This window comes from Ochotona princeps, chromosome 2 (genome assembly GCF_030435755.1).
Source record: "Ochotona princeps isolate mOchPri1 chromosome 2, mOchPri1.hap1, whole genome shotgun sequence".
Classification (NCBI taxonomy): domain Eukaryota; kingdom Metazoa; phylum Chordata; class Mammalia; order Lagomorpha; family Ochotonidae; genus Ochotona; species Ochotona princeps.
In genome coordinates this window covers 164,111,694-164,139,502 of record NC_080833.1, presented here as the reverse complement: position 1 = coordinate 164,139,502, position 27,809 = coordinate 164,111,694, and the positions used below count along the sequence as shown (strand labels likewise).

General features: G+C 45.3%; 1 protein-coding gene and 1 pseudogene across 4 annotated transcripts in view; both read right to left on the bottom strand.

Moving 5' to 3' along the window:
* Nucleotides 1-689: 689 nt before the first annotated feature.
* RASAL2 (RAS protein activator like 2) overlaps nt 690-27,809 on the bottom strand; it is a 344,868-nt gene continuing 317,748 nt past the window's right edge. For 2 of the 4 annotated variants that reach the window (XM_058660706.1, XM_058660704.1), the window contains exons 11-18: nt 27,107-27,343; nt 23,294-23,495; nt 21,099-21,298; nt 19,780-20,638; nt 11,145-11,279; nt 9,107-9,309; nt 6,709-6,796; nt 690-1,625 (exon numbers count right to left, since the gene is read on the bottom strand). In XM_058660706.1, the coding sequence (XP_058516689.1) occupies nt 1,461-1,625; nt 6,709-6,796; nt 9,107-9,309; nt 11,145-11,279; nt 19,780-20,638; nt 21,099-21,298; nt 23,294-23,495; nt 27,107-27,343 (2,089 nt within the window). In that variant the 3' untranslated portion in view covers nt 690-1,460. The remainder of the gene's footprint in view (nt 1,626-6,708; nt 6,797-9,106; nt 9,310-11,144; nt 11,280-19,779; nt 20,639-21,098; nt 21,299-23,293; nt 23,496-27,106; nt 27,344-27,809) is intronic. The other 2 variants (XM_058660707.1, XM_058660705.1) reach the window with 1 other exon arrangement.
* Nucleotides 16,509-19,732, bottom strand: LOC105942399 (E2F-associated phosphoprotein-like; annotated as a pseudogene).

Sequence of the window (27,809 nt, the reverse complement as noted above, 5' to 3'; positions counted from 1 at the left end):
ACTGTCCCTATCTGTGCAGTTCTATGTACATATGCATGAATATATATGTATGTATCTACTTCTATAATTTCTGTGTAACATGTAACATCCCACACTACGGGCATCAGGGTCGCATTCAAGATGATCTTTTGCAGCTTTTCCAGAAAAAAAAGGACACATTGGTTGCCATGGCTTTTCTGTACTTTAATACAGCCATGGATGACCAACGTTGAGACTGGGCTGTCCCTGCCAGCGTAGCATGGCAATGCGTGCTGCTTTCTTACCAGAGGCACCATCACTTACAAGAGAACGATGTTTCGGATTGGCATGTCCTTTCTGAGTTTTACCAAGGGGATGGGAGGAAGAAGACATGATTGAAAAGTTAAAGGTGCACACAAAAATTACCCTGCCCATAGATTTACTAGTTATAATGGATAAGAACTTTATCCCAAATAAGAATTATCACTTACAAATAGGAAATGGGTTTTCATAGGAAACACTCCGAGACTGCTGTGATGGTACGGTTAGCCCTTTTCTATGTGAAGAAAGGGTGTGTAGTTTGGATGGCTTAGGGGCAGCACACTTAAACAACCTCTCCAAGGGAGAGTGGACCCTGTTGGTGAAAACTGCTCCCACCACGCAGAGGGAAGGGCAGTGGATGAGTGAAGATGAGGATGGTTGGAGTCACATATATTTATAGCTTTGTAAACTCTAAAGAGGAAAAAAAAAAACCCATCCTTTATTACAGCTGGGGTAAACAAAACCCCCTATCTAAAACAGAAAATTCCTAGCTGCTCCAGATGGGAGAAACAGGTACAGTGGCGGGAGCTGAGCACAAGTCGCTCCTGAAGTCCAGCTCTGCTCGTGTCCTCCGACACAGTGACTCCCCAGGCCACTGGCTGTCTCACCAGACTAGAACTGCTTCCTCCTGGGATACATCATCGCTTTGTCTCTTGGTATTCACATGTTCTCCTAAAGGGCACGGGGGTCAAAGTGGGGTTTCTAAACTGGCAGACGAATCCCTGAAATTCATTGTCAAGGTCCTACTGTACTCCACGAGCTTCTGTTGGACGCTTGGTCTCCACCTACTGCACCCCAAGGCTCCTGGCTCCCCCAAACACGCTTCCTACGTTTCCTCTAACAACTGCAGTGCTTTCAACAAGAGGAAAAACAATAATAAAATAGCAATAATTAAAAAGGTATTCTACATTATTAACTTCCATCTGGTATTTTACAGTGGTATTTTCTGTACATGGCCCAGAACTAAGTTCCCTATGTACACAGAGACACGGCGCGAAAGCATCGACCTTGGAAGTCTTCGTCTCATCCCTGGAAGACAAGATTCCTTTCTTCACTCAAGAGCTCCTTGCCACACTGCCATTTTGAAGGGGCAGCGTTCTGTAAACTGGAGGGGCTGGGTACGGGAGGGTGGGTCAGCTTCCTTCTGCCTCCCCGCTCAGTCTGCACGTTCACAAAGCCCATCAGCAGCTGCTGTTCTTGAATTCACCATTCTCCGTAATGGAAAGCTTGGTGGGGTTGGTGGGCGAGAGGCCGTTGCGGACCTGCGTGCTGTACCGCTCCTTCACTTGCGTCAGCGCGCTCATCAGTCTGGTGTTGGCCGAATCCAGCGATACGATCCGTTTTTCCTGTAACACACCAAGCAAGGCTTTATTCGGGCTCACGGCAGGAAGTAGCACGGTTTGGGTAGTTTACTGACAACTAGCTTGATGCTTTCTCAAACAGCAGTACAGGGAGCTTCCCACACAAATGGAACGTCTCTGCCTCTTTCTGCACATTCACCAAGCTCGGCTTTCCCTGAGCCCACAGTCTCCAGGTATTTTATGTTGTTGTTTGTTTCCTTTCAGCAAGAAGGACTTGTTCTGAACAATCTCCTGGGACCCTAGGCCACCATATACAAATGACACCATGTATACATTCCAATTATGCAACACAGGTGTCAGGCACCTTACTGCTTGAAGGGCTCTCTGGTCAACACCGAAACATGGAAATTAGAAGGCAAAGAAAGAAGCACCAGAGGTTTCATTTCACAGAGGAGAAGTGCATGTGATCTATGGGTTCTGAGCCCCCAAGGGGCATACTACTCAGGCTTGGCAAGAATTCACATTGTGCTCAAAATTAAAACAATACATAGTGGCAGTTCAGAGTCACCAACAAGGTGAGGATGCAATAGCAAGAAGGAAGGCAGCCAAAAGCTCAGACCAAGGAGTTATTGACCATAGGGAGGGAGGTGTGGCTGAAAGGGGATGCCAGAGACAGGACATGAGGACAGACAGAGAACACAGGCTCCGAGACCCATTCCAGCTCATGGTCACTCCAGGAAAGCTGCCTGCTAAGGAGAGTGCTTGCATTTCAATTCTGAGTATCTGAACAAAATTCCTGTGGAACCATTATTTTCATACTAAGGTTTGTTGAATACACATATTAAAAATTCCCAAGGTGTGTGTCTGTGGTTGGTGGGGGGGTGAATTAAAAGGGAAAAAAAAGGCAATCAAAATAAAACCACCTCAGCAAAACATTATTATCTTCAGAAAGATTAGGAGAGATCTCTTGATCTTAGCTTCAGCATCTAGGTAATTTACTCCAGAACATTCCAATATAAAGCCCATATGCTTCAGAAAACAAATTTAATCAAGTCTTTACTCATGCTCACTAAATTAAAGAACAAACAGCATACGAGGAAGAACCCCAGAGCCTGACAGAGTCTCCCTGCTCTGCAAGCTGTTCTGTTTCACCCGGGGGGAGAGCAAGGGAAGACTCAGCACCTGCCAAGGTTCGAGGGCAGGAGGGCTGAAGGGCACTGCTGCTCTGTTCTGTAAAGCAGTGGCCACACGGCACTGAGGTGTACTGCAGGCTGGAGCCGTGCTGCTGGGAGCAGAGGGCAGGAAGAAGGCCAGGTGGGACCGTGGCACCCACAGATGCCTCCCTCTGGTCGCTAGCTATGCGACCATGCTGGGCCGGGCGGGATCTGCACCGCAGCAAGTGCAGGTGGTGGCCAGAGTTCCAAACGCACAGAAACAGCAGCAACAACAAACTAGTTTGTGCTTGTTAACACTTAAAAAAATGGTCCTTCCCTCAGGGAGTACTGAGGTCATAAGCAAACATACACCAAGCAATATTACCCAGCCACGAATCCAGCGTGGGATTTGGGGAAGGTAACTTGATTTAAAGGCTGGCAAACCTCAAAGAGCTATAAGGCTTTTCAAGGAAAATCATTACAAAAATTAGAGCCAATTGAATTTGCTGGGATAATTCATACATTTTCTTTCTTTTTGATAGGTTAGGACTGGCCAGTGGGTACCAGGAAATAGATACGAGCCAATCATTACATCCCTGCCCTCTGCTCCATGGTTAGAAATGATCTCTAAGCAAAACAGTCATCTCTTGCAATGATTAAAGAAGAAAGATATTTCAGCATTGGGCTAAATTGCAAGGACCCAATATTAAGGAAAGCAGACTTCTTCAAGGTTCATCTAAAAAAAACCCCATGTGTTCATGGAAAATTGTTTAACTCCTACTGGGTAAAAAAGACCAAGAATTGTAATCTAAGACTGTGACACTAACTGACCATAAAGGTAAGAAGCAAAGCCAAGCAACTCCCTTGCTGAACACCCAACAGTAATTCTGGGGAGAGAAGCTCTTCTTCAGTTCCCCCACTACACTCTCACTAAGTAAGAAAAAAACAAGACAGGTATCTTGGAAAGTGAAATTCCATAGGCAACGAAGCTCTGATATTTTGACTCGTCCGGACTAGAGGTTTGAGTGACGTAACCCGTGTCTGACAGGAAGTGGCAGGAGCTGGAATGTGTAGGAGGCCGTGCCTGGCCAGGGCTGGGAACTGCTCAGCTAGAGCACAGACGGGTTTACTTGCCTGTGTGAACAATCTCATCTCCATCTATGACCTGTAATTTAACACAGCGGAGATATCACTTGCAACAGTACCTAGGTGGCTGCTTTGCTTCTCCAGGAGGAAGCCCTTCCAGGTTCTCCCTCTGAGTCACTGGGAGACACCCTGCAGGCGAGGCCTCCTCATGCTTGGGGCTGGAAGGTCTCCTCGTGCCCTGCTCTGCTCTGTTAGGTTCCTGGGTGGCACCTTTAGCGTTCCACGAGGAGTTCCACATGCACAGGTGACGACACTCACCCGCGCAGGGCTCCACCTCCTAGTCAGAGGCCTGTGCCTCGCGGCACGAGGTGACTCAAGGAGCACAAGGCTCTCCTGTGGGAGCTGAAGACCAGCTCAGGGGGCACCCCAGTGCTCGTGTTTCGGGCAAGCGTGGGGTTTCACTCTAGCAAAAGGAAGCCAACTGATTCATGCAGACACAGTAATATTATTATTGTATAAATATTTTGCTACCATTGCACTAAGGAACACGTCAGGGACACAAAGTATAGGTCACCTCTCTGGGAAGTTTTCACCCCCAAACATGTCTTCATTCTATTAAATGATGCCAGAAGGGCTGCTCTTCCCCATAAAACACTTAACGACATACGATTTAACCATACAAGAGAAGGGATCTACTATAAAAAGTCATTTACCACAAAGGATGCTAAAGGCTGTTGTTTGGCGTTGTTATAATAAGGTTTTATTGTGTTAGTAAGCCAACACTTGGAATTCAGAATGCTTCCTTTTTAAGGAGATCATAATTTTTCTAACTGCCTTTCCATGTTTATAGTTTGTACATGGTACAGGCAGTGGTTTTCAAAATGCAGTCTAGTAGATACGCCAGATATTCTTTAGGGCTCTGGGTGACTCTGGTAGAATAATTAATCAAACAATAAACCCTGTCTTTGAGTGCTAACTCTCTGTATCTGGCCACCCTGCTACGATCTGACCCACTGGCACAGCATCGTGCCTTCAAAGGCACCTTGGTTCCAAAAACCAGGCCAGGGAACCAAACCATATGGGAAGCCCTGCCTTAAGGACTTAACACGTTGACTGGATTAGCCCAATCCCAAGTCCGTCGGTGATGTGTGCTTTTCTCCCCTCCCTGCTCTGAGATATCTTCCCAGTTAATGGAGAGAAAGTCCTTACTGTCTGAACGTTTGAACCCTGATAAATCATATTCCTTCACTGGCTCTGGGTCCATGACTCTGCTCCGTACCTAGTTACTTCACTGTGGATGTTAACATCGGGGCAGAATGAAGGTGGGGAGCTCAGACGCTCATTAGGTCTTGTGAGCCCATGTGCACAGAGCCACAGCCCCGGCATACCCAAGACCCTCTGTGCCACACTGGCACACAGAAGACCAGCTGGCATGATTACAAAGGCCTGTTTTATCACCTTAGGAACTTCTCTTCATGGTAAGATTAGTAGAACTTTCCAAAAGTTCTTTATACTGTTACACTGAAACTCCAAAAGTGAAAACTTGTCAACAGCAGTTTTCCTAACTAAATTGCCTTTCTTACCCAAGCTGTTTCTCCTGTACTTTTGGGGTGAATTTCTATGGTATGGTTAGTAGGACGGCCTGGTCTCCACCCTCATCTACCTTGGGGACACCTAGAAAGGTTAAAAAACTGAAAGCATCAGTAGGATAATTGCAGTAAGACTTTCTTCTGATCCTTTGCAGATCTAAATATCCAAAAACTGTAAAAATCCAAAATACTTTGGGGAACTACACGGCTCAGTGTTCCAACTCACACCCGACTCCAAGCTATGACACAGTACCTATCTCAGTCATGTTTTCAGCCTGGCTCCTAATTCCTCTGAAAATTAAACCCCATCCTACATTGATCCCATACCACATTGAATCTAGCCTGGTAAGTGCATGTTTAAGAACACCGGAGGCTCTAGCCTGACCACGGGCTATTCTGCAGGGAAGAGAACAGAACATTGATGAACAAAATTTCTCTCTCTTCCTCTCTCTTTTTCTCCCACAGCTTAAGGGTGAGAAATGAAAATCTGGCTGAGTTGTCTTCAAGGAGGTAGTACATTCCAGAATACCGGCTATCAAGCTGCACCTGATGTTTGCTATTTGTTTCACTTTAAGCAATACACTGATAAAGAGAAAAGGAGTTAAATACCATTGTCTGCCTCCTGGCCTTTCCTCTGACCAGGGTGTGTCCCTGTGAGCTCTTGTTGGCAGTCCCCATCCCAGGGGCAGCACAGGCACAAGCTCATTGAGAACAGGGATACGTTCTGATCCATCAACCTTTGTCATCAAAAGAGGCTCTCTAGCACAGTGCCAGCAAAAACGGGCAGAAAAGCACATTCCAAGTAGCAATGCCACATCCACCATCCAAAGGATAATGAGGGAACGACTCTTATCTTTCCTCTACAATTCCATTACTGTTGGGGGCTTGAGGCTTAAGGCAGTGGGCGTTGACTGACAGAACATGAACGGCACAGCCAAGCAGTGGTTGGTGCAGCTCACAAGCCAGACACATGCAGTGCACTTTGCGGTTACCCTCTTAGAGGAAGTCTTCCTTCCAGTAAGGCAAGGAGCAAGCCCCATCATGCACTAGGCTGAGATGTGTCAAGCAACCGCACTAAGCACGCTAACACTTGGCTGGGTTAACAGAGTTGTTACCAGTGAAAGCAAGAAAAATGATGGAGGTCACATGGAAACTGAATTAATCTTGGAAAGGAAATGCCAAGAACGTTTCAATGACCTATTCTCCAGGCCCTGTCTTGGCATTTGCAAGGGTGAGCAAGCGGCGGGGGGGACAGTTACTATGAACAAGTGCCTTCTGCTGGACTCGTAGCCCGCTCACCTGCGCATCGATTATTTTCTGCTTTGCGTCAATAACTGCTTGCATCTCAGCATGGTCCTTCTTCAGCTCTTCCTCCACAGCCATTAGCCTAGAATGCGGCAGGAGGAAATGTTAACATTTCCAGAGAGAGGGCTAGGCACTGTACAGAACAAGAAACTCAAAACCTGTCACTGTTACTCTCTCTGCTATTCAAGGCCTGTAACCGTTCTGTCTTGGCTCTCTCCTGAGAAGACATCTGAGGCTGACTTGTGTCCGTGATTGGCTCCCATGCATTTAATCTCTTCATTTCTTCTTTCTCCTCAATCAGGCATCACCTATCACCCCAGCACAACTTATTTCATCTTAAAATATCAAACCAAGGGTCTGGTGTTGTGGCACAGTGAGTAAAGCTGCAGTCTGTGGTGCTGGCAACCCTTATGAGCACTGGTTTGAGTCATGGCTACTCCACTTCTAGATTTCAACAAATGTACCTGGGAAGCAGCAGCAGATGTTCCAAGTCTTTGGATTCCTGTACCCACATGGGAGACTCAGAAGAAGCTCCTGGCTTGGGAATTGCTCAGCTGTGGTTATTGTAGCCAGTCAGGGAATGAACCAGGAGATGGAAGCTGTCTCTCCTGAGCTCTTCCTCTCTCTATGGAGGTTTATCTTTCAAATAAATACTTCAACTAGCCATGGAAAAGCTCTCTTCCTTTCTTCACGTGCAGAACTAAGTTTCCTGAGCACTCCCGAGTCTTTCTCATTCACCATTTTGTAATCCAGTGAAGTCTCACTCCAATACACTAGCTTCAGTAAGACTGCCAATTACTTCTATAATATTAAACCTTTGCTCTCTCCACTGCCTTGACCTGCGCACAGCAACCGACACCACGGAGGCCTCCTGTTCACGAGCAGACTCGGCAGCCCGGCCACTGCTGCTTTCCCTCCTGCTGTACTGCTCCGTGGCTTGGGACAAGTGGCTTTATTCATCTACTGCCTGTTCATTTGTAAAATTAGAATAATAATGCTTAACTCAGGGCCTAGCATGATAGCCTAGCGGCTAAAGTCCTTGTCTTGCACACACTGGGAATCCCATATAGGTTCTAATATCCCATATGCCGGTTATAATCCTGGCAGCCCTTCTTCCCTGCTTGTGGCCTGGGAAAGCAGCAGAGGACAGCCTAAGGCCTTGGGACCTGCACCTGTGTGGGAGACCTGGAAGAAGCTCCTGGCTTCAGTTCGGCTCAGCTCCGGCCATTGTAGCCACTTAGGGAGTGAACCATCCGATGGAAGATCTTCCTCTCTATTTCTCCTCCTCTCTGTATATCTGACTTGGCAAGAAAAATAAATAAATCTTTAAAAAACAATAATGCCTAACTCTGAGATTGCATGAAAATTAAACAAATTAAAATTATTTTTAAAAAAAAGATGTATGTATTTGATACGGAGAACTACAGAGAAGGAGAGAGAAGAGAGGGAAGGAAAGAAAGGGGCATGGGAGAAAGGAAGAGAGAGAGACAGAACGGACCAGACCAGAACTCTTCTACTCTGCTGGTTTACTTCTCCAAATGCCCAGAGCAGCCAGGGCTGAGCCAGGCTGGAACCAGCAACCAGGAGCTTCTTCGGGGTGGCCCACATGTGTGGAGGGGCGCAAGCACTTGGACCCCTCTTCTGTTGCCTTCCTGGGCACACCAGCAAGGAGCTGCCTGGGAAATGGAGAAGCTGGGCTCGACCTGGGGCCCATATGGGATTACCCACTCTGCCCCGATGCCAGCCTCTCATTTTTAAAGTGCCTAGGAAAGTTCCTGGTGTACAGTGAAAAACATGTAAATGCTAACTTCTCACTTATTCTGCCACGGCATCTGTGGTATTCTTGGCCCTCTGGCCCTTAAGATAACCAATGCAACTCCTTGCTTTGTCTTTGGACTGTTTTTAAAAATGATGTTAATCTTGGACTTTGTATACTTGAATTTTTAAAAAAAATATATATTACTACATTTGAGAGGCAGGGAGAGAATGTGACACACACACACATACACACACCCGATCAAGGGCTGGAGTTAGATTATCCAAAGCAGGCCTCCCGCAGGGGCGGCTGTACTCAGTTCTCTGCACTTCAGTGGGAAGCAGGCTAAGGAACTTCCTAGAAATCCAGCCCAGGCATCCCGGCAAGGGAAGCAGGCCTCCTAAACTGGTGGTGTTTTAACCTCTAGGCCCAATGCCCAGGCTATTTAGATTTCTTTAAACAGAGCTTTCTTCTGAAATGTCAAGTGAGCCCCTGTATCTCTATTTTTTAAACTGTCACGGTTAAGGAAAAACAATCTTCTCTTCACTGGCGGTGCCCACCCGTGGACTGCACCCCGCAGGGGACACGCGTGTTGCTGTTCTGAGCACCTGCCCGCGTCCCGGCTTCCCTGCCCACCTGCTGATGATGCTTTTCATCTGGCTGTCCTTCTCCTCCTGCTGCCTGCGCAGCCGCTCCTCGCTGTCCTCCAGGCGCGCCTTGTACTCCAGCAGCAGCTTCTGCATCTGCCGCTCCTGCACCAGCAAGCGGCGCTCGTACTCCTCCAGCCGCCGGCTGGACACGCGCAGGCGCTCCTTCAGCTTACTGATTTCTTGTTCGTACTAAAGCAGAGAAGGAGTGCACCAAAGACAAGACAGACACCAGTTACTACTGTTCTAGAACTTAGTGACTCGCACTGAAAAAGCCCTGGGCCGCGTCGCCCCGATGCTACCCGAGCTGCACTGCCCACTGCTGTCTGCTCACGGACACTATCAGCTGGCAGAGATGGCAGTGGAGCTACATCGTCCTCAAGCTGAGCCTGGCATTTGGATTTCCACAAAACGTGCCTCCCTCCACATTAAATCACCAGTTGCTACCAGCCATATCCAATTTGTGATGGTATAAATGAGGCAAGAAAAACAAACAAACAAACAAACAAAACCCAGGTACTTAGAAGACTGAGAAATCTCTCAAAATAGTCCAGGAGCCTGTGTCTGTGAGAAACATGATTTCTGTGTTATCGCCATGCCTCCTACAGTAACAGGATGGCTGACATTTCCTGGTTCCAGGAGTAGCATTCCTTCACGCTACCAGTGAACAAGATTTCTACAATGTTAACCCACTAAATCAATACAGAGAATATTAAAGTCGTGAGGCTACTGCTGCTTTATCCGCAACTAGGCCTGCATAAAGTCTTCAGCTCACCAGCACCGAGCAAAGCTTCGTGTTCTCGAGAACAGAGCGCCACTACTTCTTGGGCCACTCCCATGCCATGTCTTCGCGGCTCATGTTGGACTGTTCTTGTTGGAGGGTATTTGTCTGAGTTCTCACTAAGGAGCTTTTCATAAGTTCAAAAATTCAATCGGCTACACGGCCCTTCCTTGTCCTGACAGGGCTGTTGTTGAGGTGTGGGTATTCTGGAATGTTGCACTTCCTAATGAAGTGAGGAGCAGAGTTTATGTGAATGGTCAAATTCATCCACAATTTCGGATAGATTTGTATATATTGCACAATGAAATCTATTTTTACATATAATTGATAAGCAGATAATCAGTTACTGCCCACCCAAATGTTACTGCTGTAACCAAGGGATAGAACCTTTTTCTGCCAAAGGCCATCTGATATTTATAATACCATATGCAGGTCATACGAGATTACCAACTTAAAAACTAATCTGCTATAGATTCGTTCAATGTTGAGTTCTGCCTGCTGTTGGTTGACAGACCATATGATTCCGTGGGCCTCCTGTGGGCTTTCCCCATCGCTGTGTGCGTCTTAACCCGGAAGGTCAAAGGTAAGAGTTTTTATGACAGGTTTGAAGAGGCAGACCACACCAGTAGGCGCAGATTAGGATTCTGCTGGCCAGGAGAAGTGAACTACCTGTCAACTAAAGATGCTAACACTTTGTAAGACGCCAAGGTCCTCGTCTGACAACCCTTTTCCTCCTCTGTCAACTTTTCTTTTAAAAAAATGAAAAACAAAACCTAGGCAACAGTAATATCCTCTCTTAGGATTTATGTATACAGCTAGATACTCTAACTTTAACCAGAAAAGGCAAAAACAAAGCAAATACCAAAACCAAATCCAAACTGTTACCGAGATACAAAGAACAAGTCTAGTCTTAAACTATTTTGGCCGTGGTTGAAGACTAACCACCAAGTTAAACAGACATTGAATATTCACCTAAAATGACTAGAAATGAATAACAGTGTCTCCCAAATTAAGGCAGTCTATAATATAAGATAAAACAGTAATGGCCAACAGCTGCCCCACAACATACAGTGGTGGCACTCTCCACATATTCACATGCAGACACCAGCACTGGCCTCCCACACACAAATAAGCAACTAAGGGTTAACACGGGTCAAGGGATCACAGGTGTGGGCAGCAGAGGACACCAAGTCTAAGCACTTTCCAACAGTCTCACTGTGGGCACTGTCAGTGGAGACAGTTTTACCTTCTCAGCATGCTTCGCTTCATCTTGGTTTTGCTCCGCTTCTTCCACATCCTCCTCATACTGGCCATTGTTCAGAACCCAGGCTGCTGTCCGCTCCACCGGGGACATCGTGGCGGAGTCCACAGGGGACTGCACCTGCAGCAGAAATCATTAGTAACTTTTCTCCAAATGCTCACATGTTAGGTTTTAAAAGGAGAGTGATTCTTGGACGATACACCCTTTCTAATACACGTTCTCGGCTTGAGGTGATACATGAGTAACGCCAGCGATGGGGTGGGGACGGAGAATATCCATTTGTGTAAGAACAGCTCTACACAGAAATCTGTATACATCACATTCGAGAGTCATGCTTTTTCACTTTTGATAGGAAGCCAAGGCCTTACAATTGTTAACTAGTAATTTCTTTTGCTCAGTGGCCCAAATGCTATTAGGTACTAAATTTCTTACTGATGATGACAGAATGAATGAAAAAATGACAGCTGATTGCTCGTGCTGGAAAACATCTATTCAGGGATGAATACAAGCCAAAGACCTGATTAATGTTAAAATCACACAATGAGTTTGATGTTTGCATATATATATATATACACATATGTATGTTTATAAATAAATGGTTGTATTTTTCTAATATGTACTATTTAATATGTAACTACATTAATTAAATCATTTTTCTGCATACACTTAAGTAATTCTGAAAATCATACTTTGCGTGTATTAATGTATGGGACACATAATAAAGATAACTATCCACATCTAAATTGATCAGGAAAAAACAAAATTGGCCCCAAGGGCACTTTTTAAAGTACACATCTCTTTACACACACACACCACACCCTCCCCTTGTTGGACTTGAAGAGCAGAGCATAAAACTTTGCTGTACTCTTGGTAAAGAAAGACAGTAATAAGCACCTGGAAGGCAGTAACACCGAGTCTTAAAAATCAGCCGACAATCAATTTTTAAAGGAGACAGTTTAAAACGACATTTTAGTCTTATATTCTTATCACTGATCCTGCGCACAAAGAGCACAGCGAAGCTGTGAAACCAGGGCTTTCTCTTCATCAGCGCTCTGAGGTAGAGCAGCTGCTAAAAGGAATACCTGCTCTTTAGAATGTATTACTTCAAGGCCCCCATCGCAACAGCCTTCTGTTTATGTTGCTCAGATGAACTTGCTCTGTGATTTGTTACAAATTTATCAATCGTCTATAAATAAAGGTATTCTTAGGAATACGTAAAGAAACAATCTTAGCTCTCAAAATCATATTAAGAATAATTATAAAGACATTAAATAAGATGCAAAAACAAAAGTTTATTCATTCTATGAGAGTGGCAGCTACTAAATTTCAGAAGAACTAATATAATGTTTAATGAATGATGGGAAATCACTCAGTAAGAATTCATCATTTTGGTCTATTTAATTCATTGCCTCTTATTTTCAGCCACTTTCTAATATACAATAGCATCTTGTTTAACAGGTTAAAATAACAAAATAAAATTGATAAAAGTATCAGACCAACCTTAATTATTCCTTCTATTTGTACTAAAGTTTTGACAAAACCATAAAGATATGAAAAACAAATATGCTTTTACTACAAAGATGTGATTGTTTATTTGAAAGACAGAGTTCCAGGGGAGAGAAAGCGGGGAGAGAGAGGGGGAAAGGGAGAGGGAGAGAGACTGAGCTACAGCTCGATCTTCCATCTGCTGGTTCACTCCCCCAGTGGCTACAATAGTCAGGGCTAACCCGGCTGGAGCCAGGAGCCAGGAGCTTCACTGAGGTCTCCCACATGTAGCAGGGGCACAAGCACGTGAGCCCTTTACTGCTTTCCTAAGCACATTAACAGGGAACCGGATCAGAAGCGGAGCAGCCAGGCCATGGCACTGGCACTGTACATGTTGGCTTAGCCCACTGCACCACAATGCTAGCCCCTGAAAAACTAATACTAAATCAGAAATACTTATTTTACTAGGTTGGAAGAAAACAGAAGTGATTTCATTTCAAAGTTATATTTTGTTGCAGTGTGTTTTCCATTATCAACTACACAAACATAGCAACTAATTGTTTTGGGTATTATGTATCCTAATATTACTTCTGAATTAGGCTGTCAACGGCACTATATCCTGTAGTTCTTTCAAACAACAGTGCCTAGTTAAGTGCGTATTAGCTGCTCAATGTTCTTAGATTCTCGGAGAATTCATCACTGAAGTCTAACCCCAAGTCGAGGATACTCTGTTTTACCACTAGTCCTTGGGAAGCGCATCAACGGCTCCTCCATGACCGCTCCAGTTCCTTAAAATGGACAGATCTGTGTCTGTCTCTCCCTCTTTCTGCCTTTCAAAATCAATCCAATAAGTCTAATAATAATTATAACAATAAAAATGAAAAAGGCAGTCAGATTTCTCTGGGGAGAACTTCAATGCCTTAGGACAAAAGGGCCTGACAGTGCATTCCTTGATCCTAGTCACTCAGAACCTGATTTTGAGGACAAAGAACAGGTTAGTTTCCTGTCCTACCCCCGCCTTTTTTTTTAAAAGATCTATTTATTTTAATTGGAAAGTCAGACTTACAAAGAAAAGGAGAGACAGAGACAAAGATTTTCCATCTGTTGGTTTACTCCCCAACTGGCCACAACTGCCAGAGCTGAGCTGTCAGGAGCTAGGAGCTTGGGTGCAGCATCCCAAGGCTTTGGGCCGTCCTCGACTGCTTTCCTGGGCCACAGGCAGGGAGCTGGATGGGAAGTGGAGCAGCCGGGACACAGGACACAAACCCGCGCCCAAGTGGGATCCTGGTGCCTGCAAGGCAAAGACTTTAGACTCTAGTGTATAGTGCCAGGCCCATTTCCTGTCCCTTGTTAGTATTTACTACACATAGACAAGACTTGTTGATTTCAGTCGGTACAGGCTCCTGCACAAGAATAATGCTTCTGCCGCCAAGTCTGAAGAAAGGGCTGACTAAACTAATGGGCGAACTCCACGAGTTCTTGGGAAGGTTGGCTAGCAGAGGGGTCAGCAACCCTCAGTTTGCCAACTGCAGCATCGTTATCAGAGGCCATGGCATAAGCTGATTTTAGAAGGCCTTTTCAAAACTGAGTTCCTAAGGTCGGGTGGCATGGTAAAACCTGAACAACTCATATCTTGTAAATAAAGTGTATTATTTATGCAGAGAGCACACAGTCATGAGAGACAAAACAGACAGGAATATGAGAAGTCCAAGTAGAGTACACAAAGGATAAAAAAAATGCAAATGATGGGTCCCCGAAAAAAATCTATCTCTGTTTTATTTGATTTCCTTTCCACTTGCTCCATGGAGAGCTCTGAAGCTCGTCACACTGCCAGCAATGGCTGCTCCTTTGTGCTAGGATGCAAATGGAATTTGCATGGGACAAAGCCACTGGTAATCACAGACGCCTACGGAACAATCCCCACAAAGAAATCCTCTAGCATTTGGGAGAGAATTCCCCGACACAATCTGCAATTAAAGCATTCAGAGGAATTTGCCTAAAAAATGTGCTGATTGTACAGAAATTTCATGGAATGAGAATCTCACACAAGAAACAAAAGCAAGGAATAATACAGCTAACGGTCTGGGTCAAAAAGATGAACCATCTTGGGTACACAGAGCAAGGATAGAAAACCAGAAACTTGAGCAGGTAAGACAGGGAGTCGTATTTAATGGTATGACAGTGCCAGCACCCACAAAGGCACAAAGACAAACATTTCGAGCCATGTTGGGATGCCCCTCTGTGGCTCCGCCCCACGCCATGCCAATGTAATACATTCTCCCGTCCACCAATGGTTGTGGGACAAAAATTAATACTTAAATTGGTTGTCAGAAGGCAGGATTTTTGATCTCCTGTGCATAGAGGCTGCCTTTACTGGCACCCAGAAGCATGTACTGTGTGCCTGTGTGAGAGGCATCGTTCTCTTCCACAGGGAAAATGTTATGATGATGGCTTCCAGGCAAGCAAAAAACTGTTATTTCATTTATAGTACCTAGCAACAATTAGCTTGCATCATGGGGCACTGGGAATAGAGGGCCAGAGGATATTGGAGGTAACAATATGGAGGAAATCAATATGGGGGAGGGTTTGGGAATCTCTGAACCTATCAAACTGTGTCATAAAATGAAATTAAAAAAAAAGGTATTGGAGGACTGGGTAAGCAGAATTTTTCTTTTTAATTTTCCTTTTTTCCCCAGGGATAGATCTAAGTTAACTTCTGAAAAGGAGGAGGAGGAGGCTTTTCCTCCATTTGGCCCTGTCTGTCCGTGCTGTCTACGCTGGCCTCACCTGCGGCACCCTCCAGCTACCCTTAGCACCCCGACGTATGTGTCTTTTTCAACACAATATTCTATCTTTAAAATTAGTTCTCATTTTCTTCCCAATAAACACATTTAATTTTTTGAAAGTACTTGATATACCTAGAGGCTGGTGGGTCAAAGCCATGCAAGAGAACAGAATTAATAGACAAATTCATTTTGGTATAAAGGTGTTTCTTGAATCATACATGTGAGGGTGTCTTCCAAGACTGTGTGGAGGAGTGGGTTTCCAGCTTGGCAGCTAAGACCCCTCCACTCCAGGGAGCAGCTGAGATCTAGCCCCGCCTGCAGCTCCTGCCAGCCATGGCTCCTGTACCGGAATTCCTGCTCCCCACCCGAGAGACCCTGCTGGGCTGCTGGCCCAGACCCCGTCACTGAGGAGAGCCCCACAGTGGGGTCCTTCTCCGTCCCTATTTCTGCCTCTCAACAAAACAACAACAACAACATCCAAAAATGCTTGGATTTAAAAATTTCTCTATCAAAATATTTCCTTATAATTTAACTTTCCATCAGCTTTTTTTTGGTTGTTTGCTTTTTATTTTATTATTTTTTCAGTTCTAAAGAACTTTAACAAGAGAAAAGCCTCACAGTTTCCAAATGTCCATCAAAAAGAGGGAACGAATATTAGTTCTGTTGGTATTAGGAAGAAATAAAATTAAAGGATAAAGGGCCTGGCGTGATAGTGTAGTGGTTAAAGCCCACGCCTTGCACACACTGGGATCCCATATGGGTGCTGGTTCTAATCCCGGCAGCCCCACTTCCCATCCAGCTCCCTGCCTGTGGCCTGGGAAAGCAGTTGAAGATGGCCCAAAGCCTTGGGACCCTGCACCCATGTGGGAGACATGGAGGAGCTCCTGGCTCCTGGTTTAGGATTGGCTCAGCTCCAGCCTTTACGGCCGCTTGGGGAGTGAACCATCGGACGGATGATCTTCCTCTTTCTCTCCTCCTCTCTGTATGTCTGCCTTTCCAATGAAAAAAAAATTAAAGGATAAAAAAGAGGGAGAAATGATGAAGGCTGATAACTGTTCTCATGCATGGAGACACTTCCTCAGGTAACAACTCCTATTACAGCAACGGACATGCGGCAAGGGAGCTGGCCACACCTGCCGCAGACGCAGCATCGGGCAGTGAGCTTGCTAAAACGAAGAAGTGAGACTCCACCCTTGTCAAAGATGGCCACCTCCACGGAACATTCGGAGCACAGCACGGGGTGGTAGGTTTCCTCCACGCCCGTGTCCACCTGCTGCACAGCGTGTTCCTGGCTAGACCTCATCTTCTTCCGGCCTCACCCTTTCTTCCTGTTCTCCGGCTTCGTATCTTAGAGCCTCCTCCTTGTTGACAGAGCAGTTCATCACAAACATCGCTCTACGCTGAGTTCTGTAAGATTTACACATCTGGCAGTCCAGGCACAGGGTGGCCATGCAGGCAGGGCAGCGCAGCACAGCGTCACTGCCTGGAGCCGGCTGCTGTCGCGGCGTGGTCTCTGTAGGCCAAACCCATGGCAACCCCCTCTGTGCATCAACCCAGCCTGTCTCTGTTGTCTTTTCAGGATCACACAGTAATTCATCATTTGTTGGAATCCTGTATCATTTCTTCTTTTTTTTTCTTGGTCTCCCTTGCTGCTCTGTCTTCTTCCTTAGAATCAGAACCAAAATCTACGTCATCACAGTACTTCGTCACAATCGTAGCACCTTTCCCACTTGCTGAGGGAGACCCCGCTCCCAGAGAGGATCCCGTGTCTTCCACTGTTTCTACAGCAGGGTTTAACCCAGCTTCCATTTCTTTTCCAAATCCATCTTCACTAGACAATTCACTTTGTCCAGTGAGACATTCCCTGAGCAGTTTTTGCTTCTGTCTGGAGTTCCATGTGAAAGCACACCCACTTCATCTTCAGAACTGCTCAAGGCCGGGTCCTCGGCGCTGGCCTCTTGCACCACATCAGGGTCGCTGTCACCCGACAGCCGGTTCGTGGCGGCCGGGAGTGGCCTCCTCAGGCCACACACACCCTCGGTGGCGTCGCCTTCACTCCACGGAGCCTCTCCGAAAGAGTCTCTGCTTTTTATTTTTATTTGTTTATTTTTAAATATTTGCTCAGAGGCACATTTACAGAGAGGAGAGACAGAGAAAGATCTTCGATCCGCTGGTTCACTCCCTAAATGACTTCAATGGCTGCAGCTGAGCTGATCAGAGGTCAGGAGCCAGGAGTTTCCTCCTGGTTTCCTGCTGCGGTGCAGGGACCCAGGGAGTTGAGCCACCCTCTGCTGTCTCCCAGGCCATAGGCAGGGACTGAAATGCAGCAGCTGGGACACGATGCTGGCAGTGTAGGCTGAGGATCACCCTGATAAGTCACCATGCCGGTCCCTAAGACTGATTTTGTTTTTATTGGAAAGGCACAGTTACAGAGAGAAAAGGAGAGACAGAAGGATCTTCCATCCACTGGTTCACTCCCCAAATGGCTGTAAAAGCCAGAGCTGGAACTCTCTGAAGCCAGGAGCCAGGAACTTCCAGCTGGTCTCCCATGTGGGTGCAGGGTCCCAGGGATTTGAGCCGTCCTCCACAGATTTCCCAGGTACAATAGCAGGGATCTGGATCAGAAAAGCAGCAGCCAGGATTTGAACCAGTGCCCATACAGGATGAAATTGTGGCAGAGGTTTGGCTAATTCCACCCTTGTATTGGAGTATTCCCATATATTTACACATCTACAGATTACATACATGGAATATAAATATATATATACACACACATATATGTATATGTATACATATAAAATGTGTATAAAAGGCATATTTTACCCTTTTCTTTTACTGAAAATAATTAGTAAATCAACAGGATTGGTGACATTTTAGAAAATGTAACAAAACGAAAACTTAAAAATTAAGAATGACCAGATAGCAGTTCTGCCCAAAAGTTTGCTCTCAGAAGCTGCTTAACTTTGTTACGGTTTTTATTCCTTCTTTAACTTCTGTATCCTGGATTCTGTAAATGTTTCACTCTTTTTAAAAGACAACAAAGTAGGGGGAAAAGGATCTCATTAGAGTGAGGCAGGAGCAGTTAAATGAAAATCTTCAAACCTACTAAAGACAAACACTGGGTGTGACACTGGGTGTGATGTGTACAACGATCTGGGCAAACCTACTAAACACTGGGTGTGATGTGTACAACGATCTGGGCAAACCTACTAAAGACAAACACTGGGTGTGATGTGTACAACGATCTGGGCAAACCTACTAAACACTGGGTGTGATGTGTACAACGATCTGGGCAAACCTACTAAAGACAAACACTGGGTGTGATGTGTACAACGATCTGGGCAAACCTACTAAAGACAAACACTGGGTGTGATGTGTACAACGATCTGGCACTGAGGCTGCCAGTCACAAAACCCCCTAGTACTTACAAAGCACAATCAGGCTTCCCAAAATTCAATGAATTCAGCAAAAACTTTTTAGGGGAAAATATCTGTAGATGACGGATACACATGGAGGTATTTCACAAAGTTTGTGGAGACATGGAAGTAATAGGTAAACTGATTTCAGCACGAAAGAATTTATTTTTACAGCCAACCATGGTTTTTCATTTTTTAAAACCTTTCGAAGTACCCTCACTTATGTGTGTGTATGTTCTTAAGGTTATTTCATTTCAAAGAATAAAGTATAGACTGGCACCTCAAAATCTAACATGTAAGGTGGAAATGACTGGACTAACATTTCTATTTGCCATGAATCTGTTTGGAAATCTTAATGTGTACAGACTGGTGGGACACCAGCTTGTGCTGTGTGTGTGCAAATGCTCAGGACAGACTCATGAGTGTTGACACGTATCCTATAGACAGGGCTATACTTTATTACCTGTCCCTTTAGGCGTTCAGGGAAGACCTGGATGGGACTGGTGATTTCCACAGGGAGTTGGGGAATAGAATGGGAGCAGTGACTTTACATTCTTAACTTAGAACACAAAACTTTATTCTGGAAGCTTAACAAAAAAATAGGATTAATTTCCACAGTGTTAAAATATGCTGTGGTCGCCTTTGCCTACAGATCTCTTTGTAAGTATTTAACCCAGCACAGATCTGTGCCAGGTACTGGCTGAGGCAGGTGGGGCCTCAGAGAAGTGAAGGCCTCAGTGAGTCAGGGCCAGAGGGTACTGAGCTCAAGCACCTGCTGCCTCCCTGCGCAAGGAGCCTCGGGGGCCACTCCTTCCTTCAGAACAAGACAGGGAGTTGGAAAGCCTAGCAACAGTCGGATTTTCAATGATTTACACAGAAGAACCATGGGCGCAGGCGGACCGACAGAGGCCAGCCCCTGAGGGCGCCCCTTACCTGCTGGGTCTGCTGCCTCTGGATTGCCCTCACCTTGGGCACAGGGCTCTCTCGGGAGGAAGAGGACTGCTGCCTGGAGCGGCTCCCGTTCTGCGCAGGTTCGGCCACCAGCGCCGCGGATGTCACCGACATGCCCCCCGCGCTCCGCAGCGAGGCGCTGTGCGGCAGGGAGGCCGGCGCTTTGGCTCGGGCGCCCAGCCCAGCCTGGTCCAGCTTTCGGATCTGGGTCTGCCCGGTGCTGTTCTGTCGCGGCAGAGCCAGGGGTATGTGTCTGTCCGGCACGGTGTGCCGCCTGAAGTCCTCGCTCTGCGTGCTGCGCCTGGTGAAGTCCTCCATGCTGCTGTTGCTGGGCCCACTGAGTTTGAAGTCCTCACTGTTGCTTTGGCTTCTGGAACTGGCGGTGCTGAGGTTCTCCAGGCTGGAATCCACAGAGGCCTTTGGCATGGACGGAATCGGGTTACTGAGGTGGTAGACGGGGTTTTGGAAGGACAGGGGCTGGAGGCTGCCTGGCTGGTTCAAGGCTGGGTGCAGGGGCCTTCTCACTTGGGGTGCACTCTGCGGGGTGCTCTGGGATTCCCGCAGCTGTTTGATGCTGGCCACCTGGGTGATGGAAAGCTGGCTTCCGGTCAGGCGCACGGGCACGTCAAGCATGATGGACGCACGCTCGCCCTGGGCAGAGTGAGTGTCCTGCAGGTCCATGAGGGAGATGCTCCGGCCGTTTGGAAGGCTGCTTTCCTTTTCATCCTTCTCAGAGTAAGTCATGCTCTGGGAGGAGGCTTGCTGCACCAGCAGCAACGTTCTTCCTCGGAAATAGCTGTCCGTGGGGTCCTGGCTGGGAGACTTCAGCTTATGCAGATCACTGCAGAAAAGGAAAGAACTAGTAACTCGTGAGGTCAATTCGACAGTTAAACATTTGAACTCAGGTGTACAAACTCTTCTGAAGAGTCGCTGGGCCCAGCAAGGACACTTCCATTTCTCTACAAATTATGACTCCATCACTACAGTTCTTAGAATACAATCCGGCCTTTTTAAATAACACTGTGTAGACCATCCCATCACTGCCTTCAACTTTTACCAGAATCCCAATAATTATAGAGTGAGATCTAAAATCCTACCAAGGGATTGCAATTCACACTCAATGAATATAACTCTACGCTATCATCCCAGAAAATAAATTATCCTGATTCTGTGTATTATGACAAACTACTTGGTTTGTTTCAGGTCAGACAATTATTTATAATTGCTGAAAACTTTTCAAGTTGTAAATCCAACATATAAGTTAAACAGGTTTCTGCCAAATGTCAACATTTCTCTCGTACCTGTCAGTGGGGTCTTCAAATATTTTCTGCAGCCCGGAGGAGAGGCTTCCGCTGACATTTGGACTCGAGTTATGCTCAGTGAAACGTCTCAGCTGCTGTTGTATTGGCGTAGGGTTAGTCAGAGACTTGGTAATATCAGAAAGAACACGAGGGAGAGGCCCCAGCTTTGCCACGGTCGCCTGTAGGAAGGAATTTTCACCCTAATTGGACAACAAGCATTGCGACATCCACCACAGATTGTTGTGGCGGCCATGGTGCGCGTTGATGGAGGGGTGTGGTTGGAGGGAAGGGTGGGTGATTGCGCATGGGGGTGGCAGGTTCATAATGCATTGTTACGGAGCAGCAGAACCATGGCGTCGATGAAATGGAGGAGGCGAGACAAGGTGCAGCGGACATTGAGGAAAGAAAGGAAATAGAAATTAGGATTATGCAAATAAAAATTAAAAGACATGCTCAAAACAACCAAACTATTGCCATTCCAACTAAAACAGGCATGCAAAGCAAACTGAATCTGTGGAAGGCTAGCAGACCAAGGTGGGGATAGGGTACTGGAAGAGCCAAACACCTTCAAAACAAAGGCAGCTTCAAGACCACGGGAGTGTCCGGTGTGATTAAACTTCCAAAGAAAAAGGGGTCATGTGAGTAAGAGTTGCATGCCAGCATGCGGGGAGGTGCTGCATTCGGGACCCCAGCGCACTACAGGGCACGGCCAAAGCTGCCATTCACTGTCCCAGTCAAGTCCTGCGAACCCTGGCCTGCCAACTGAGTTTCTGCCAGTAAACCACTTTCATTTCTTTTTTCTTTGAAACAGTAAAATCAGATAAACTGTAGATGCATTTCTAGGTTTTCAGGACTAAATACTGACGTTTGAGGAAAGCATGATTACTCTGGATAAACCGGGCTTGTTTCATAAAGATAACTGTAGAGTCCATTGCAGTTGTTCAAACAAGAGAAACACTTCAGTGCTTCCTTTATTACTCTCATACTTCTTTTTCTTCTGGAAATTCTTACTCCTGTGGGTCTTACAGCGCCCCTCATCTGTTGGGAAGTTTTAATGGCTGCCTATGGCGCTCTTTGTCTTCTGAACAATCAAGACTCCTCCAGCGAGCACAAACGCCGTCTGAAGAAGGCCTGTGCTTGCTCTACAGTGTTGCGTCATGTTTCATAGTAAAGACATCTCCCTCAGCAGAGCTCTGACTTTACATCTCGTGGTCATTTCAAGTGCAAGCAGTATGGGGGAATACAGGACAGCTGACTGTTGGAATGTTCTCAACACTGGGGCACACACTGTGCTTGCGTTTCTTTAGGAAGGCGGTCTTCGCTCATGGAATTTAATTCCTTACAGATTCTAATGGACAATAGAAAAATGGGGAAAAAATACAGGCATGTATGTATCCTTATTATGGAAAAATAGCTTTGCCTTTTGAGTTACTCTGACACACCAATATACATGTTCAAAACATATGTGCATCAAATACAAATACCAACAAACGCTTGGGATAAAGCTAGCCACAGCTCACGAGGGGATTTCCCACTACAAAATCGACTTCTTTTTGTGGAGTTCAAGAAAATGATTGGCATGTTACACATTAACTTATAAATATGGTACATAACAAAATACTTGGGTGTTGGTCATCAAATAAATGACTAAAATTGACAAAATTCTGTGTTCTTCATTTATAACTGCGGAGAAAAATAATCAGGATTTTTCAGACCACACATGATTTTTAGCACTAATAATTATATCAAATCTGGAAATAATAAAGTGTTTTATTCAATAGTAGAACATTTAGCATTAATAATTATATCAAGACTTGAATAATAAAAATGTTTTTTCCTGGGTAAAGTTATGCAAACATGATAAACTCAGTATTTCCCTAATTCTAAACTTTAGTAAGAAATCAGTACATCAGGGTTCATCAATTGTATAAGAATCAGGCTACTTTACCAGTATTTAATGTTAGCTCCTAGGCAAGTTTTCAGATATGTGTTATACATAAATTTAACTTCATGGCTTTCTAGAATTTCGTGGTTGCATACTGCCTATTTTATTCAGAAGTGACAGCCGTTTAGGCCTTGCCTTCCAGGGCAAGCAGGCTGTGCTCCAGCAGCGGAAGGGTGAGAACAGACATGCCCAGAGTCAGGGCATCACAGCTTGCTCTGTCATCTCTCATGACGCAACCAGCCTACTTTACCTTATCAAGTTGGGAAACTACTTCCCACAGTAAGGAATGTAAAACCGAAAGCTCTCGGCCCAGGTCTATGTAGCCATCAAAGCCTGGGGTGTTTGAGATGGTGTCTGGATTAGAGATCTCCAAAAGAAAGCGCTTCATTCCTCCCCATTCATGTTCCAAAAAATCATTCATGAATGCCATGTATTCCTCTTTGTTACCAAACCTAAAAGGAGAGAGTGAGAAAATGAGAAAGGGCACGCTCAAGCAAAGGTACTGATCACTGAGTTGATTTCACACATGGCTGTAAAACTTTTATATTTATAGAAATAATGACTGTACTATCTGTAAGTAAGAAATACTAAAACACATTTCCTTAGTAATACTTTAATGCAACTCAAGGACTTTGAAGAGCTTTCCCCTTCTATAATACGAAGCCAAAACAGTTTGTTCTTTTTTCCTGATATTTGAAGATCTTTCAAATATAGCCCTTACTTACCACTCAAAGGCTCACCAGTACAAAACCTTCAACATCGCTGGTCTCTTCAAACTCTTCCAAATGTATCACACAGCAGTCCCTCTTATCTGCTAGCCTTCCCAGCACAGTACTGAACCCTACCTACACTATGTTTTTCCCACCTACATCTAAATGACAGACTCTGGCCTTCTCACACAAGGAAAGCACTATATGACCTCTCTTGGGCAGATGTGACTCGCTAGCACTCTTGTGCTTTGTAGCAAGGCTGGGGCTACTTGCACCTAATTATGTGATACTGCCACAGTTGACCTGATAATCAACCCAGCTGATAAGGGACTACTGGCGAATAACACACACAGCCTGGGTACACCAGACAAAGAACACTGCACACCCTGGCGGAGGCTCAGAATGCTACACGTAACTTGAAAATTATTTATTTTTTTGAAATTTGGTATTTGCAGGTTGCGCTTGATCACAGGTAACTGCAGTAGACAACAGACTTGAGTCAGCATTAGACAATAGCAAAACTACAAAGGCATGTGGGGGGAATCAGGAGCAATCCTAACAACCTCTTAACAGGAGGTCATACGCATAGAGCTGGGGGGACCCCAGAGTGGAGCAGGGGGACAGAAGGAGGCTTGTATCCCAACCCTGAAGACTCCCAGAGCCTCACCAAGGACTATCAGTACGAGCACCGAGGACTACATCCCTACTGCCAAGGAGACCACGGGGGAAATGGAGTGCCTTCGGAGGCCAAGAACTGAGGTCACCCACCCCCATTTGGATCTAGCACATGGGATGGATGAAGCCCAAACCCTGCCTTGCAGGATCCAAGGTCATCAGAACAACAACCAGGAGCCCTGAGCCGTCCGCAGAAACAGAAGAACAGTAAACTTCCTTCGGGACTAGGGAGAGGAGTTTTCTCTGGCCCTTGCCTGCTTCCAACTTTGGGTCCCTACCCTCTTTCGTAATGACCATCAGGAGCGCTCCAGAAACCCCTCAAAACAAACAAATGAACAAACAAACTAGAATAGACAGACAGAGAACAACTAGGAAAGCTTAGAAACAGACAGGAAACAGTCAGCGGGGATGCACTTATACCTCACTGGGTGGGACACAAAGATCAGTTACTCCTCACTGGGGTGTTGAGGATTTCTCTGCACACCCCTCCCAAAAATGTTCACCTAAACTGTTGACATATGTCCTGTTAAAGCTGTAGAGTTAGACTACCCGAAAAACAACCAGGTTCAGCAAAATCATGCTTCAATGCTATAAAATGCTAAATACTAACATGAAAATAGACAAGAGACAGCTGAATAGCAATCTATAGCCATTTTAAGGTATATAGAACATGGTTGAATATAAACCAAAATTGAAATGTCTATGAGGAAGTCACAGGTTGTGGTTGAGAACCTGCATTTCCCTAGTAACATATTGGTTAATCAATACCATGTCAATTAATGCCATAATGTTGTAAATGGTTGTAAATATTATGTTGGGTTTTTTACTTGATTGGGATGATACTCTGCTGCCTCTACCTTCAGACCAGAGATGGTCTCACCAAGAAACCAATGAACTTACCAGGACAATAAGATGCTGGACTTTATGCTTGGTCAAAATCTCCAATGAAAGAATCTCAACTGAATTTGAACTATGGAAATGCAACAAGGTGGCGCAATCCATCGTGGTGGGGGAGAGGGTTTGGGGAGGGGGGGGAATACCAGTGCATAAAAAAATGTGTCACATAATGCAATGAAATTAAAAAAAAAAAAGAAATTTGGTATTTGCAGGTTGCGCTTGATCACAGGTAACTGCAGTAGAAAATGCAACCGACTAAGGGGAGGGAACAGTGCTGTATTCTTCTCCAAGCTTTGCTCTTGTTGCTTGTTTCTGCCATGGAAGAACTCCCAGCCTGACTGGTCTCCAGCTCTCTTTCGAGCCGACCATAAGTCTGTAAAACCTGTCCCACAACTGACAAGAATTAATTTTTACCAGAATAGCCCAAATGCAGGTAAATAAGTATGTCTATATGGGTTTCTGCACAGGACACATAAACTTAAAACTGCTCTTCTAGAAAGCCACTGTTTACTAGAGAACTATCTGTTGTCTGTTTCATTGAAGTTTTTTTTTTTTACTTATTTTAATTGGAAAGTGAGATCTACAGACAGAAGGAGATTCAGAGAAAAAGATCTTCTGTCTGTTGGTTTACTCCCCAGGTAGCCCCAACAGCAGGAGCTGAACCAATCCGAAGCTAGGAGTCAAGAGCTTCCAGGTCTCCCACATGTGTGCAGGTCCCAAGGCTTTGGGCCGTTCTTGACTGCTTTCCCAGGCCACAAGCAGGGAGCTGGACGGGAAGTGGAGCAGCCGGAATACGAACTGGCACCCATATGGGATCCTGGCAGTTGCAAGGCAAGGATTTAACCAGTAGGCTACTGTGCTGGGCTCTGAAATTCCTTTTTCTCTTCAATATATTCTAATGCAAACTTGTCTTTAAGATGCAATATTGAGTTAATCTGTGATGAGTTTTGCAAGTGCTAACTCATTTATGGTCATTTCTTAGAATAATTTGCTCTAAATGACAAAATTAATAAAATTTATGGATTAAAAGATCTGAAAACAATGAAAAGTGGAAAGAAAAACGAAATTGTGGGTGTTCTGATCCTAGCTACACAGACATTATCTATTGTTTGCATTTTTAGTACATTTCTCCTAATTACAAAAAAAACTTTCAACCTATATACAAGTTAAAGAATAGGCAATGAACACCCACATGCCACTCAGATGTGAAATCCTCCTGCTACTACTGCTGCCAAGTCGGCCTGCACTCCATGTCTGCACGGAGGCACACACATTTAAGATCCAAATTAAGTTGTGAGAATTGTATTTAGACTCTTTAAATATGAAACAGCCAGTCCCCTTCCCATCTTTTGCATTTTCCTCAACGCTGTCCTCTGTGAGTGGCCAGAATGCACGCACGGAATGCGCGTGACTGCTCCTTCACACTCGGTCACACTTTGACGCCTGCGTTGCAGCAATGCCGGGGAGCAGCACACAAACCATTTCTTATCCACTCCCTTTTTCTTTGGGCCAGAATATTCTCATTAGCACTCTTCACTCAATATTACATCTTCAACCCTTTACATATTATCAAATATTCTTTGTAGATACTGCAATGGCTGCCAATATTCCCTTTATGTACAACAGATTACTTAACACATAAGATGTTCTTGATTTTTGGCTATTTTTATTTATACCACAATGAAAATATGAGTGGTAAGACTCCCTCCTAATCTAAATTTTAGCCCCTATATATTACTTAAATAACGCACTTTTACAGTGGCTATGGTAACATCACCTACTTGGCAAAGTTGGCCAGGTTCTGGATGACCTTGGCAATCAGTGTAAGCGTCCGAGAGGTGCGGTCGTCAGGATACTCCTGCATCAGGTTGAAGAGGCTGGGAGACATGATGGCCGGGCACAGGAAGCGCAGGAACAACGAGGCACTGATGAGCCGCTCGCTGATGTCCTGCTTGCCACGGTTCAGGCACTGCTGCTTCCATGACGCAAACACTTCTTTCAATTCTCGGGGGAAAACACTGGCGAAGGGAAAAAATACCCAACCCCATAAGCATAAAGTACCAAACCCCAGCAGCACAAGGGATGCCACCCGACCCACCCACCTCTGCCCTGGAGCCAAACTCTGAGGACCCAGCAGACCCAGGCGGGCGACTCTGCCTGGTCCACGCCTAGGAGGTGGGAGGAAGTTCACAGAGGCCAGATGGAGACCGAGAGCCCAAAGCTATAAAACTCTGCGTCACTGTAAAAAACACGAGGCTCCTGACTAAACAATCTGGTTTAATATAGCTCACTACAGTCTCTAAACATTCTTCATCAAAAAATCTCCTAAAACCTCACCAATTGCTGGAATAAGAAATGACCAAAATTCATGACATATCTGTTGAACACCAGTCAACATTTTAGAAAGCCAGAAAAATGATTTTGCAATTAGGGGACACAGTTCCAATATTCTTGGAAAGATTAATATATACATATCAGCAATTC